This window comes from Colias eurytheme, chromosome 19, assembly GCF_061535395.1.
Source record: "Colias eurytheme isolate Ceu_HAF_F1 chromosome 19, ilColEury1 Martin Lab GWU primary, whole genome shotgun sequence".
NCBI lineage: Eukaryota > Metazoa > Arthropoda > Insecta > Lepidoptera > Pieridae > Colias > Colias eurytheme.
In genome coordinates, this window is record NC_142998.1 from 7795793 (window position 1) to 7810073 (window position 14281).

A 14281-nucleotide genomic window follows, 5' to 3' on the forward strand; every position below is an offset into this window, starting at 1 on the left:
ATTATAACTTTTTGTACACATTCAATTATTTTTAATTGGATAGGTCATATAAATTTATAAAGAATAGAAAAAATTTGATCACGAAGCGGGACTCGAACCTGGTTAAGTCATGTTGCCAGCAATAATGTATATTTAAATATCTTAGATTCATAGACATTAAATTAATTCAAATTTGCTTACTTATTATACTTTAGTGATAAAAAAGCATTACCTGTGGTCCTAACAACCATCTCCAATCAATATCTGCTGGTTCCCCAAGTGCATTGTTGGCCAAGTAGAGCTCACGTAAGGCAGGCATTCTTGCTGTAAAAAATATTAAGATATTTTATTTTGCATATAGTTAAATAATATGATGTTGATGTTTTATAAAGAAAATGTAGGTATATTTACCAAATTCATGAGGAATTTTTTCTATTTCATTATTGCTTAAATCAAGCACTGTCAATCGGTTCAATAAAAGAATGTCACGGCGAAAATTATGCAACTTAATCCCGACCATGTGAAGAGCTTCAAGTGTTCTTGGAAAACCTTTTGTAGGAATATCAGCGCGACTCGCTACTGTTAATTTCGTGGGAGCATTATCTTTAACAGTAACACCAATTGATGACAAGTTTGAAACTTTGAAACTTTTAGTATCTCCAGTTAAACATGATTTTAATAAATTAAGAAAACTCTTTAACTGTACAACTTCACTTTTCACACACAAGTCATGAGGTGGTTCATCAAATCTTATTGTGGCTTTGCCTTCATTTAAACATTTAACAAAAACTTGCTTTATAAATTTCACTTTATACTTAGTTCCAGTTTTATTAACTGATGAGAAATGGAGAATAAAGAATTCTGCGTCATTTTTGGGTTCTTTGCCTATAGCTAAAGTAGATTTTATGTATTTTCCACTAGATCGAATGTTCAAGTTACTATGAATTCTGTTTACAACCTCAACTTTACACATTAATTTCATTTTAATGATTTAATTTTAGCCTCCGACGCAAAAACACGGGTGTTAAAATAACTAAAAACGCAGTATAACCATTCATATAATATTAAACAAATACACAACAATGTTTTTAACTTTTTACTCCTTAAAGTTTTGAACTCAAAAATCAAAATATTGTATATTTTCAAAATGTCATTTCGATCTAATTAACTATGTAATTAACCCGCCAACAAGTGTTACCAACGTATGCCGATTTGAGATGTCAAAATAGAAAGGCACAGAAACACAGAATAGTAAAAATACGACTATGTAGACCTTTCTAATGCGTTGTGAGCAAGGTTGTGAGCTATTTTTTCGCTCAATACGGTACACTTATCAGTCTTTTCGAGCGTTTGAGCGAACAGATAATATATTAAAAGTATTAAAAATATTTTTTATGAAAATATGAAGTTGGCAACATTAAAATTTGGACGTCATATTTCAATTTCATATTTCATCATATTTTTATTATGACGTCTGATCTCGTGTGAGATATTTTGGTAAATTTGGTTATTAAAATACAAAACGCAGAAAATACCAATCTGTTACTGATTTAGTATGATCACGAAGCAATGATTCAGAAGTCCGTAAATTTTGACTTTTCTAAAACGTCATCTGTATTAATAAAAACATCTTGACATGTTGATAAAATTGAAATGACTTGAAAATGAAGAACGGATGCAATGAAAACTTGGATATAAAAATTATCGAGCGCAACGAGCAAGCGAAGAAAGTTTATCGGTAAGAAATAATTTTTATTCGTTTTCAATTCGTTTTCAAGGGTCTCAACCGAATGTTACGTCAAATTATAAAAACATTGTTTGTCTTTGAAATCTAATAAGAAATGTGTAATTCCAGATATGTGAGCGATATCGCTAGACGTCTCGGGGAGGCAACAAGTGGGAGCAAAGTGATCGCCGATTTATTTACCATTCATATAGAAGTTCAACGGCAAAAATTGAGAGACAACTGTGAAAAACTTTTTTTCCTGGATCCTTTGAACTACGGCAAGAAGTCCCTTGAATTGCTTTGGCGTAAAGTGTATTATGATACAATATCAACTGCTAAGAAGCTCCGCGAATCTGATAATGAATATGATAACTATTTACAAACACATATTGTCTGTGGCATAGGTCACTTTCATCACTTTATGTCCAGAGTCCAGTCAGAAATGAAAATTCATATAAAAGAACTGGATTATGTCCCCCTATATCATGATGAAGAAAATCAGGATGATATTAATTATAAGCCACCAGAAGATGAGTACCAACTTTGCAGATCCGTTTTGTACTCTTGCTTAATATATCTCGGTGACTTAAGTAGATATCAGGTGGAAATTTTCAATAGTGCTGAATCTTCTATTGCCACACGTTATTACCTTCAGGCTGGTCAAATAGACCTAACATCGGGCATGCCTTTTAATCAAATAGGTAATTTATATTTAGAGAAAAACTACAATTTAGATTCAGTCAGTTCCTATATACACTGTCTCAGTTGCTTAACACCATTTGAAGGTGCAATGGGAAACCTGACTAAAATTTTTGAGAAAAACAACCAATTTTGTAGTATGCTTAATGAGTCTGAATCATGCACCCAATCAGAACACATTCAAATGACAGTAGCAAATTTTTTATGTTTAATTGAAAAGTGGTATTTTAGCAAAGATGATACCAATATTCCCAAAATGTGCAGTACAGTTATACAACAACTCAAAATTTCAATGGACTTTGATAAAGTTGTACTACCAGATATAAATAAAAATTATAATGAATTTGTTCAAGCTTTAGAAGAGGAAAATAACAATCCAGCATATTTGAACCCAACTATGATTCACAATATTGTTAAAATCTGTCTTTTTACTATTGCAAAACTGAAAGAAAATAATGAAGCAAAAGCTTTTGCATGTAAAGCATTCACTTTAGCTTTTTTGTCTCAAATATTGCAAAAACTGCATGCACAATTGGAAGACCTCGGGCTTTATAATCCTGCAAATAAATATTCATCTAAATATAAAACTTCTATAAATGTGTCATCCAATGAATTGAATGGAACAGGTGAACCACAAAATGAGGAAATTGATGATGCCAATATTGTTTTACCAAATGGTAATAATGAGAATGACAATGAGGAAGAAATAAAAGATATTGGTTCAGATGGAGACTCTAAAGTTGTTTTCAATGGTGATATAAAAAACAAAAAAACATTGGCAAGGAGACGACGCAGGCGTAGAACTGCGTCTTCAGGAAGTTCTGATATAAGTGATAACACAGAAAATAGTGAAGATGAAAGCAATGAAACAGATTCTTGTGATAATGATGATCTGTCCGAATCAAGTTTTCAGTCTGAAGATGAACAAAGTGATGATATATCACTCCATAATGACACTGATGAGGAAGAAGAAGTAATTAATGGAACTTGTGATGAAAAATCTGATTCACAAAATAAAGATGAAAATAATGTGGATGATGAGTGTGTTGAAATAGATAAATCTACAACTGAAGGGAAACCTATCAAAAAAGATTTAGACATAGAAGGCATTAAAAACTTCTTACTTGGTGATAATTTTTTGCCTAGTCTTAAAATATTACAAGATTGGGTTCTCACTGAGAAGGAACTAATATTGTCTTGTGGTGAGAGTGGTGAATCATTGTTTCAATGTGTTGTTAATTTGTTGAATATATTCCAACATTATTTTAATCAGAAGAATAATGATGGTCTCATTAATAACAACTGCAATATTTTGATGCAAGCAAAGAATGTTGCGAAAAAATTTAAACTTGAATATAAATCTATCCCATTGCCTGAAGATATAAACTTGCGTGGGACAAATATCGGAAAATTCGATAAAGATGCCGCTGAATGGCAAGTCATGGAGAAAATGAAATTAACTGTATATGAAGAAAACATTATCAGAATATTGAATTTTATCGACTTTGGGAATCAAATAGCTAAAATAGTTCCAAGAATACGATTTAATAGAACAATGAAGATTTTCTATTTGAAAAAAGTATTCCCAACCAAAGTAAGCACAAAGTTACACCACAAAAGAAGTAGGGAATGGCATAATTCAAAGAATCAAGTAAGTAGCTCCATAGAATTGTAATTTAAAAAATATTGTTAATTAGTTCAATTAATAATTGTTATATTTATATTGTTATATTTATTATATCAATATATGTAATAATAAACTTATAACTTATACTTATGTATAACTTAAGTATACAAAAATATTGTGCTTACCAAACCAATGTAATTTATTCAGTAGGTCTGACAGTAAGGTAGAAAATTTTTTATTCCCTACAGTGCAGACGGGCAAAACAATGTTTACCGGTCAGCTTATGATATAAATCCTTATAAAAAGTATAATTAAATGCTTATTACATTTTTCGAAATACAAATTTCAGGTTGACAAGAAAGAAAGTGGTCTTTTGCGCCGTTTGGGTCATCTTTGGTTAGCGTCTAGAGTACGCGAATTGGAATGTACTGGACAAACAGAAATTCCTTCACTGCTTGCTGTTGACACTGCTGCATTGTATAAACATCTTCGTAGAGTAAAACAGCTAGTCAAGGCACGAAATTTCATATTTCTTGTGCCAAATGTTGGTAAGCATCATATTTAATACATAATATTATTTGTCCTTTCACGATCCCGATACAAAAATATTCTAATTTGATTTGATTTAATTTAATTGATTCTTTTATTTGTTCTCGGATACATAAACTTTAGTTTGATGTGTGTTTTTGAAGTGAAAACTTCTTTAGCGGCGTTGGGTATAAAATCTTAAACTCGCGTCAGGACACGTGGCCTGATCAAAAGCGTAAGACGGATTTTTTTTTTAGCCCTTATATTCCATGCGTAAGACGGATACCATTCCAAAATATCCAACATGCTGAACGTTAATAATCAAGTTTTCACTTCTGCCGGCACTCCCGGAGTGCAACCCGTCTTTTTTTTATGCCCTGAGGCACAAGCACGAACTACTTGTCAAAGTATTTGTAGCCTCATTGGCATCGTGAGCATGACAGCATGAATACGTATAAAATTTGGTTTCTTTTACGCCCGGCAGGCCAAATTCCCATTCAAATGGAAAATAGTCTTCGTGCCCGCACCTTTGATCTGTCTGTCTTAACTATTTAAATAATTTATTTGTTTTTTTTCTATATGTTTTATTTCTCTGTCTGTTTATTTTAATGTTTATTTTGTGCGTTATTGAAACAAACGTTTATCTCTAGCTATCGTAAATATTTGTAAACAAACTATAACTCACAATTGATTCATAAAAATATGTTTGATTGCAGTTTTGCAAGAACTGGATGAGCTGAAACGGGAATGCTCCGCGGCTCGCGACGCTATACGCTGGCTCGAAATTCAACTAAAAAGCGGATCTAGATATCTAAGGACCCAACGTCCTGGGCAAACGAAACCATTAACTTTGCTCAAATATCCTCGAAAAGCTCCACCACATGTCCATAATTTCATGCAGATATTGGAGTTTTGCAACCATTTCACGTCAGATGAAAAACAATTGCAAGGTGGAAATGGGGATCCAGATAACACGGTCCAAGGGAAGTCCGCGCCGCTCCTTGTTCTTTTAGTTGGAACAGAACAAGGGAAAAATGAAGATACATATAAAGAGATCAGTTTGATGGGCACAGCACAAGCGGCAGGCATCTCTGTTGAATTCATTGGCGACTTTTACGCTAAGTGGCGCCAAACTGGCCACAAAAATGGTAAAAAGAGGTGAACATTGCGATGACATCTTTGGACCTCGACTTCAATAGAGGGAGTAATACATCCCTCTCACCAAGTGAAATAAATCACACAGATGGTATGAACATGCCTGCGCAAAAAGAGTGTTAATAATGTTAACATGAAATTTGGCTGATGAGTCGGTTTTTATTCATTTTGATTCGAAATTGTTAATTTTAATACATTTTCATATTTCTTTAAAGTAATCAAATCTTTTGGACATCTTTTTATGTTTCTTCATCTTTTTAATTATCATAACTGGGGTATAGTCATAGTCGATTGGTGTATCTTGTTATTTTCATTATTTTCGCAAATTTATCATCATTCATTAAATAAACGACATTTTTGTTTATTACTTTTTTATTTACCTCCCATAGTTCTTGTATCCTTCAAAATTCATACATAAGTTTCTGATAAAATAGTTTCCCTAGGAATAATGTAGAATTCAGAAATTAAACAAAAGAAAAAAAAATGTTATACACTCTATTTATTTTTTAAATATACCTTACTAAATGATAAATAAAATAAATTATATAACAAACTCAGAACCAAAAGCAGTATCTAAATTAAAAAAGAAATCTGTAAGCACTGTCTCAGATTTATCACATTTCTTATAATTATTATTATGATTGTTGTGTAAAATAAAAGTGCCAATAATTAAGATTTCTGTGAAATATATTAATTAGTAAAACAATAAAAACATGGTAAAAGTTGTGAACGAATATTATAGTTTGCAGCTAAGCATGTCTATGTATGCCATATTTGAAAACTAATCATATCTCACTTATCCATGCAACAACATTTACATAGCCTCATATGATCTCTGTGACCACGGAGGATTAACTTGAGTTTCAACTTATATATTAAATCAATACATTAATGTACAAAATATACAATAAGTTCTTTAACAATCTTTCAACAGTCTTATATCTTTACATGCCTATACAGTATTGCACTTAAAAACTCCTCAAATGGGTTATTTTCATTAAGTATATATGATGATTGAGATTATTCTTAACTTAAATATATTATATTATTCTATAACTTAGCTTTCCAGACAGCAGCAATAGTTTGATAATACATTCTAAACCTGCCTGAATGATTCTTATAAATATCTGTACAATTTCATTATATCAGTGCTTAATATAATCATTTAAATTAAGCATTGATTAGTGTCCAAAAATGTGCTAACAGCCAACAAGTTGAATGAGCTGTTGGACAGTTGACCTATCTAACAAACACAGATCAAAATCAAAAGTTTGAGTAGTCACTTCATATCTGCCTGTTTCTGCAATTAAATTCACAACCCTTTCGAGATCTTCATTATTTTTAATCATCATTATGCGTTGTTGCAGGCCTCTTAATTGAACCATATAGTCTGGAGATAAATCTCCTGGTTCTGCATCTTCCCCTAAACTACTTGAGACCCCATTGTCTTGTACTTTAGTTTCCATGGATGTTGATGCACTACTTTCACCACAGTCTGTCTCATTGTTTAAAGGGCCAGAATCTGCAGGCTTTGCTACTTTACGATTTTCTATTTCTTCTGCTTCTGCCGCTTTTCTTTTGCGTCTTTTCTCTTCTTTTTTAGAGGATTTATCTTTGTGTTTCTTAGGTTTTTGCTGTACAGGAGGAGTATCAACTACTGGTTCAGGTATGATTTCAGGTTCAGGATCAGGTTCTGGCTCTGGCTCTGGTGATGGTTCACGCTTTACGACTGGTTCCGGTGATGCATGTTCTGTTTTCACTTTGATATCTTCATCATCATGTATAATAGACCCTTCAGAATCTGAATGACTACTGTTTACGTCTTCTGCTCCAATATGGACAGCTTTCGCCAATCCACTCTTAGAGCTACATTGTGATGCAGTATCTATTGATATGGGTGATGCTAGTTCAGGTATGTGACGTTCTTTAGGAATTGGTGTCTCTCTTTGCTCTATTATTTCTACTTTGTGTTCTTGTGGTGTTTCGCGTGATTTCTCATGTTTGTGTTTTTTCTCCTTAGTTTCTTTGTGCTTTTCTTTTGACTCATCTCGTTTTTTATCCTTTTTCTTATGTTTGTGTTTTCTTTCAGACTCACCTTTTTCTTTTGTTTTGTGTGTTTCAGACCGCTCTTCAACATCTGGTGGTGGAGTTTTTCTTAAGTTTTCAATAGAAAATTTATTAATTGGTTTTTCTGGTTTTGGTGGCCTTTCTTTTACAGGTGATTCTTTTGATTCCTTTTCTTTAAAGATTTCTCTTGCTTTTGGTATTTCTTTTACAACCTCTTTTTGTGGTTCAGGAGGTGATTCTTTATTCTTATGACTTTCTTTCCTGTGTTCTTTTTTCTCTTTTCTCTCTTTGTCTTTATCATGGCTCTTTTTCTCTTTCTTCTTTTTTTCCTTTGATTCTTTCTCAGGTTTGACTTCAATCCTTTCATCGGATTTAGGCTTTTTCTGCTCAAAGTTCTCAGAATTATGTTTTTGTGATTTATATTCATCTTTAATACTTGAAGCACTACTAGAACGTGGTGCAGGGCTAGGAACTTTTCGATTTGGACTGAGACACTTTTTCTTGGGTGGTTCAGGAGATGGTGGTTTCTCATTCATTCTTTTACTTGCCTTTTCTTTAGATCTTTCCTGTTCTCTACTGTGATTTTTTATTTTTTCAATTTTTTGTTTATCTCTCTCTTCCTTTATCTTAATTTTATCAGGTTTAGCTTCTTTGTGCTCATGCTTAGATTTTTTATCAGAACTTGATCTTTCTTTTTCTTTCTTCTCTGACTTAACTACTGGAGTATTTTTTTCCATTTTCTTTGGATCTGGTGAAACTTTTGGTGGCTTTTGTATAGGAGGTCCAAAAAGTGTTTCAAAACTACTGGTTTTAAGTGGAACTTCTTCTTTGTATTCCTTAATCTTATGTTTTTTAACATTCTCCGAGGAAAGCTTCGGTTTACTAACAAGTTGTGATTTTTCATCAGTAAATGAATCTCTACTTCTACTTTCCTGATCAGGATTAGTATAAAATGCATTATTGCTTACAGGTATTCCTCCACCCTTTAAAAGTTTCCTTCTAAACTCATCATTGGGATTTTGAAAGACATAACGATCTTTGAGAAAGCCACTTTGTTGTAAGGTCAAATCATATGTGAATTTAATTTTCTTAGGTTCATCTTTATTTTTCAAATAGATTTCAATGGGAAATATAAATCCAGCATATCCAGACTCTTTTATAGAAAAAGGGGGATCCTTCACAACTGTAAACAATACATAATTATATTTTAATGTCTTTTAATTAAAAAAAATAAATGATTTCAATTTTTATTTTTCATTTGTATAATAGTAAGTTTGTGATTTACTTTAAAGTATAAATTATTTAACGAAACGAAGACAATGTTTACAAATTTACAAACATAAAATCTGTAAATAAAAATCACAATATTGAAATATATTTGATTTAAATACAACACATCATTTACCTCTTCTTGGCTTTGGAAAAGTTTCGTGTAGGTGAAAAACAACTTTGTCAACAAAGTGACTGATATCAGCTCCCTCCTGACCGCGTACAAATACTTCCCAATCATGAGTGAAACCCTCTGGAGTTTTCTTTGACTTCATTGAAGCCTCATGCCCTATTTCAAAATTAACTTTAATCGACGACATTGTTACCCTGCAATTAAACCAATATGTATGTAAATAATGCCATATTTATTTATATCTCTGCTTAACTGTAATGTAATACCTATAGCGTTGAAAAATAAAAATAAGTATAAATATAAGGCAATAATGATACTACTTACTATAACTTAGTAAATACATGAACAAATATGTATTATGACAAATAAACAATAGTTTTTCAATCATTCACACTTTTATAAATCTACGTAGGTATTGACGAAAATAATCTTTTAGCGCCCTTGTTATTTTTGTCCGCCATATTCAATTTTCGTATTATTCTAGTTCGACAATTCGACATCAACAGACAGATAAAAAAAATGATACTTGTGAGGATATTAAATGTATAACTAATATTTCTAGTTTTAAAAATAAAACAAAAAGTTAACATTTTAAATTAATAAACATTTATTTATACGAAAATTTATAGTTCATAATATTATATCTGATTAGGTCACAGATTAGGTATATAAATCATTGATTGAATTTTTCTATGGCAATATTATTAGTATTAATTCGTTTTTCCTTTTAACGCAGTATATTTATTACTGAATAGCGGTCCGCCCCGGCTTCGCCCGTGGTACATGTTTACGTTTTCTCTACATAAGAACCATCCTCGTACTTCAAGGAATATAATAAAAAAAGAATTATCGAAATCGGTTCAGCCGTTCTCGAGTTATGCGCTTACCAACACATTTTGCGATTCATTTTTATATATAAGAAGAAGATATACTAGACTTTGTCTTTTTATAATAATGGAGGTGTAATGGAGAAGTAAGAGAGAAGTTTTTAATGTAAAATAATTCATAATAATTAAAATAACTTACTGATCAACTCACTATCCACCAGAGCTATTCACATTTAGTATTTTTTGAAGTGAAACTTCTTTATCGGGGTTGGAAACAAATTTTACATTTTTTCGTTACGACTTACGCGTGACATTTTTCCGTTACGCGCTATCTTTTTCTTATCCCTACCACGCGTGATTCGACTTATTTATAAGATAGTAATTGATTCTATCACACATTCTATCATGATAGAAGGTTTTTAGTTTTTTTTACTTTAATTAAGATTATTAATTATTGCGTATAAACGAACATAATAAGGTTGTATGATAATCTGTGATTATACGTATGTCAAAGTCAATGTCAAAATAATCTATAAATTACGTAGAGTGAGAATGAACCATTCTCCCTCTACGATAAATTATAATACCAATTCTCAGCTGTTCTCACTCAGAATAATTCAGATTACCAAAAAACAAATTAGTATTTAGTGCTATAAATTTATCTATTTTCCAACCCAGCAAAGAATAGAAGTGACAAACAAAAAACTGTTTATAACATAATAATGTCTCGGTTGTTGGCGGCAGTAATACAACCTTTGAAGTAATGAATAACCTCCAATATTATTAGGACCATAATCATTTGACTTTTGATCACATGAATTGCTACCTCTTATTGCAGGTTGGGTCTACAAACTATTGCTCCAGTATCAAACACTACATTGGTAAAACCGGAGTCATGTTTGTTAACTTCTATAAGAACGAAAGTACGATGCTATTTCCCTAGGCCAAATGAAGTAAGGCGAGTGCGGCGCCATGGATGGGAACACAGATTATCTACTCCAACTGGTCGTAGAGTAATTATGCGAAGAATCTTGAAAGGTCGATTTGTATTAACTCATTAGTAACCTAGTAACTAAAATCTTAAAAGTAATGTATGTAATATAGTCAAATAAAAAGAAATACAATGATTTAATTATTTTATTTATGTTCAATTATTATTTTCGTTCCTCTTACATGTCTAAATGTGTACAAAAAAATATCTTATATATAAAAATGAATTGCAAAATGTGTTGGTAAGCGCATAACTCGAGTACGGCTGAACCGATTTCGATAATTCTTTTTTTATTATATTCCTTGAAGACTGAAGTACGAGGATGGTTCTTATATAGAGAAAACGTAATTATGTACCACGGGCGAAGCCGGGGCGGACCGCTAGTTAAAGATAAAAATGATTACACATGCAATCATTTTCAAGACAATTAGCAGTTTCATACTGATCTCAAATATGACTACTGTTCAAACAACCTCAATACTAAACATTGCCACTTATGTCTTATTGTTTGTACTATTATCAACAGCCTCAAATTGAGCACTTTTAGGTTTTATTAGATAATTTCACTGCATAAAAAGGTATCATGAATCATTAAATTAAATAAAATGAAAAATAAATACCATATTTTTATAAATAATAAGGAATATATTCTACAGGTCTGATAACTAGATGAAAAAAGCAAATCCCAGCAATTACCTAATATAATTTATGTAAACACTTGCACTGAATACAATATTTCACATAAGAAAGAATCTAAATAAATATATAATTTATAAAAATAACAATAAGTCCTCCAAGAGAGACTGCTAAATAAAACAATTTAACAAATGTTGATTTAAAATTTCTAATTGAATAAGTATTTTTGTTGAGAATGAACGGATTCATCAGAACTGGTAGGAGTGTTAGCGGGTTTTAATAGATTTGACATTTCTGTAACTACAAATGTGGTGAACTTAATTATAGCCAGATGTGCAGCCAGCTGTAACACAAGGGCTCCAAAGCCTTTGTACAGTCCCCCTATTCCCTCTTTTGCTATTGTTGTATTGTAACAATCCATAAAACCTTCATATCCAGTTAAAATTGGTGTAACTGATGTACCTGTGTCCAAATTGTCAATAATTGTTCTTGTACCCTGTAAATATAAAATATGTCATTCTCACTTATATAATGTAATACACACAGCTATGAAATAATACTTCAGTCAACAATTATTTCAAAAAGCAAATATTATGTATTGTAATTGGATTTAAATTTGAGTACCATACCTGTATATGAAGCCTGTGTATTATTGTCTCAACAGGATAAAATATTATTTCCATTGCAATAAAAGAGAATATGTTAGCCTTTAATTTCAAATCCTCTATTAAGGGATTGGGGAGACTTTTGGGATGATTCATGTCATATGAAGCACTCAATTCATGCTTATGCCTTTGTTGGAAGCGTAATATTCTCACAGTTATGCTTTTTAAAGTTATGCTGCAAGAAAAAATAAAAAAATTATGCTTTTTTGCTCCAATGGGTTAATAAATGCATAAAATTATGTATTTATTTTTATTCTTACTGAGCAAAATATTTTGTAAGCCCAAAGGCTGCTGTAGGCAACACTATTGCCCATATAGGCAGCATCCTGCCCCTACTTGGTGTGCCCCATTCCAATATACGCATGAAACCCTCTCTAAAGACATCAAATATAGCTGGCTTATCACTTGCTATATCACTCTGCACTGTCTCCACTAAACTTGCAGAGTAAAATGGTGTTATCACAGCCAAACTTACACTGTAAACATGAAATAATAACATAACAGTATTAAATTTAATAGAGAAGCATATTGACTATAATATAACTTAGTTTTTTTACACAATATTAACTTATAAGAATCATGACATTAATATTTAATTCATTCTAGTTACAATCACAATCCAAGTCTCAAATCAAAATATAAAAAAATATTGTATGATACAATCATCTCACCATTTTAATGTCATGTGCTGAAGAAACTGGAGAACAGAATTGCATTTACTTATCTCTCTGGAATTACATATAAACACAAATCAAAATCAATATTACAGGCAATAACTTTCATTATCAAATTGATTTACCAACATATATTTTAATATACTCACTTTGGCCAACCAGTTCCCTTTGATAGAACATCTTCAACAGCTAAATTGAGGCCCTTAACTATACATGTGGAACCAATGCCTTTCCATAGAGTGGTCACATCCTGCCGCCTATGCAGCCTTGCTACCACAGGCAATAATGTGTAGGGAACAATGTGGTAATTCCTCAGAGTATTGTGGACCTTAAGAAATAAATAAATAATCAAGTCTGTATATATTTTGATGTTATGTTTATAACAAAGTCTACAATCTACATTCAATAAAATTACCTGACATTGCCTTCTCAACACTATAAATGGATGACTCAATAAATTCTCAGTTACTAAGCTGGCTACACTTATTGCTGTTGTCACATATGCATTATTTTCTGAAACATTTTTTTGTTATATTTACGTGAATAAATTGATATATTTGTATATACATGTATTATTACATACCTTCTTCTGAAACATCATCCATTACTAAAGGCGGTCCTTGATACTCCTCATTTAAAGGAGTGTGATATCCATATATCTGCTGGTAACGAGTATCATAGAGATCATTCGTTTCTCTATTGGGATCCAAACCGTACGGTCTGTTATAATTACTGTAATCCCCAAAACCAGCCATTGAATCTGATCAAGCAGATAGCTGATAGGTAGTGGATAAGTTACAAAAACATTTTCTAACGTATATTTCTATATAAGTTTTTGCCTGTTATGCAATAGCTTTGGAAAATGAAATAGTTATGATTTCTATTAAATTTTTATTGCAGATGTAGCTTTACAGGAAATAAGGTACAAAAATCAGAGCTCAATAAAAACCAAAGAGCTGAAAACTGAAATGCCAATGTCATTTGTGACATTGCGCTGTCAATCTGTCATATCAATTTATTTGATTCATTCATGATAATACGAGTTAAAACTGCTTTTATATTCAACTGCAATCGATTAAAAAATAAATTAGAGACGTTCTTGTATTCGCTGTAACTACTAATTACTCCAATTTATTTAATCAGTTTAATTTCCGAATATAATTAGATGCTATAGATGTACAAAAGTGAACGAAGGTGAACGTAACGCTTCAAATAGACAGTTGAATGAATATATTGAATTTTTTCACTATGACATTGACATAATCTATACACAACGGCCTTGACATTTCCGTTTCTGACAGGCGC

General features: G+C 31.6%; 5 protein-coding genes across 6 annotated transcripts in view; 2 read left to right on the plus strand and 3 right to left on the minus strand.

The window, feature by feature from the left end:
• LOC149900250 (leucine-rich repeat protein 1-like) overlaps window positions 1–14281 on the minus strand; it is a 100427-nt gene that overhangs the window by 1605 nt on the left and 84541 nt on the right. The window contains exons 1-2 of one of the 2 annotated variants that reach the window (XM_090112837.1): window positions 391–1088; window positions 212–303 (exon numbers count right to left, since the gene is read on the minus strand). In XM_090112837.1, the coding sequence (XP_089968963.1) occupies window positions 212–303; window positions 391–961 (663 nt within the window). In that variant the 5' untranslated portion in view covers window positions 962–1088. Of the gene's footprint in view, window positions 1–211; window positions 304–390; window positions 1089–14281 lie in introns of those variants that run through there. The other variant, XM_090112838.1, reaches the window with a different exon arrangement.
• On the plus strand, window positions 1418–6078 carry Smg5 (Smg5 nonsense mediated mRNA decay factor). The gene is made up of 4 exons (XM_090113442.1): window positions 1418–1717; window positions 1835–4055; window positions 4381–4579; window positions 5276–6078. The coding sequence occupies exons 1-4, from the start codon at window positions 1644–1646 to the stop codon at window positions 5719–5721; spliced, it is 2940 nt and encodes a 979-aa protein (XP_089969568.1). The 5' UTR covers window positions 1418–1643; the 3' UTR covers window positions 5722–6078.
• Window positions 6384–9711, minus strand: ear (ENL/AF9-related super elongation complex transcription factor). The gene is made up of 3 exons (XM_090113443.1): window positions 9508–9711; window positions 9187–9377; window positions 6384–8964 (listed from the first exon to the last, which is right to left on the minus strand). The coding sequence occupies exons 2-3, from the start codon at window positions 9368–9370 to the stop codon at window positions 6914–6916; spliced, it is 2235 nt and encodes a 744-aa protein (XP_089969569.1). The 5' UTR covers window positions 9371–9377; window positions 9508–9711; the 3' UTR covers window positions 6384–6913.
• mRpL34 (mitochondrial ribosomal protein L34) lies at window positions 10587–11150 on the plus strand. Its single transcript, XM_090113163.1, has 2 exons — window positions 10587–10770; window positions 10849–11150. Exons 1-2 carry the CDS (start codon window positions 10733–10735, stop codon window positions 11069–11071), a joined length of 261 nt encoding a protein of 86 aa, XP_089969289.1. The 5' UTR covers window positions 10587–10732; the 3' UTR covers window positions 11072–11150.
• Slc25A46a (Solute carrier family 25 member 46a) lies at window positions 11603–13938 on the minus strand. The gene is made up of 7 exons (XM_090113164.1): window positions 13560–13938; window positions 13392–13489; window positions 13126–13304; window positions 12974–13030; window positions 12563–12778; window positions 12267–12477; window positions 11603–12133 (listed from the first exon to the last, which is right to left on the minus strand). The coding sequence occupies exons 1-7, from the start codon at window positions 13729–13731 to the stop codon at window positions 11846–11848; spliced, it is 1221 nt and encodes a 406-aa protein (XP_089969290.1). The 5' UTR covers window positions 13732–13938; the 3' UTR covers window positions 11603–11845.

Bases quoted from the DNA above. Each gene is read 5' to 3' on its own strand.
- Smg5 (XM_090113442.1), top strand. From the start codon at position 1,644: ATGAAGAACGGATGCAATGAAAACTTGGATATAAAAATTATCGAGCGC. The intron at 1,718-1,834 runs GTAAGAAATAAT...GTGTAATTCCAG, and splicing joins CAAGCGAAGAAAGTTTATCG to ATATGTGAGCGATATCGCTA. The intron at 4,580-5,275 runs GTAAGCATCATA...GTTTGATTGCAG, and splicing joins ATTTCTTGTGCCAAATGTTG to TTTTGCAAGAACTGGATGAG.
- Slc25A46a (XM_090113164.1), bottom strand. From the start codon at position 13,731: ATGGCTGGTTTTGGGGATTACAGTAATTATAACAGACCGTACGGTTTG. The intron at 12,478-12,562 runs GTAAGAATAAAA...TTTTTCTTGCAG, and splicing joins CTTACAAAATATTTTGCTCA to CATAACTTTAAAAAGCATAA. The intron at 12,134-12,266 runs GTATGGTACTCA...TTATATTTACAG, and splicing joins TACACAGGCTTCATATACAG to GGTACAAGAACAATTATTGA.
- mRpL34 (XM_090113163.1), top strand. From the start codon at position 10,733: ATGTCTCGGTTGTTGGCGGCAGTAATACAACCTTTGAA. The intron at 10,771-10,848 runs GTAATGAATAAC...CTCTTATTGCAG, and splicing joins GCAGTAATACAACCTTTGAA to GTTGGGTCTACAAACTATTG.
- ear (XM_090113443.1), bottom strand. From the start codon at position 9,370: ATGTCGTCGATTAAAGTTAATTTTGAAATAGGGCATGAGGCTTCAATG. The intron at 8,965-9,186 runs GTAAATGATGTG...TATTGTTTACAG, and splicing joins TTTTCCAAAGCCAAGAAGAG to TTGTGAAGGATCCCCCTTTT.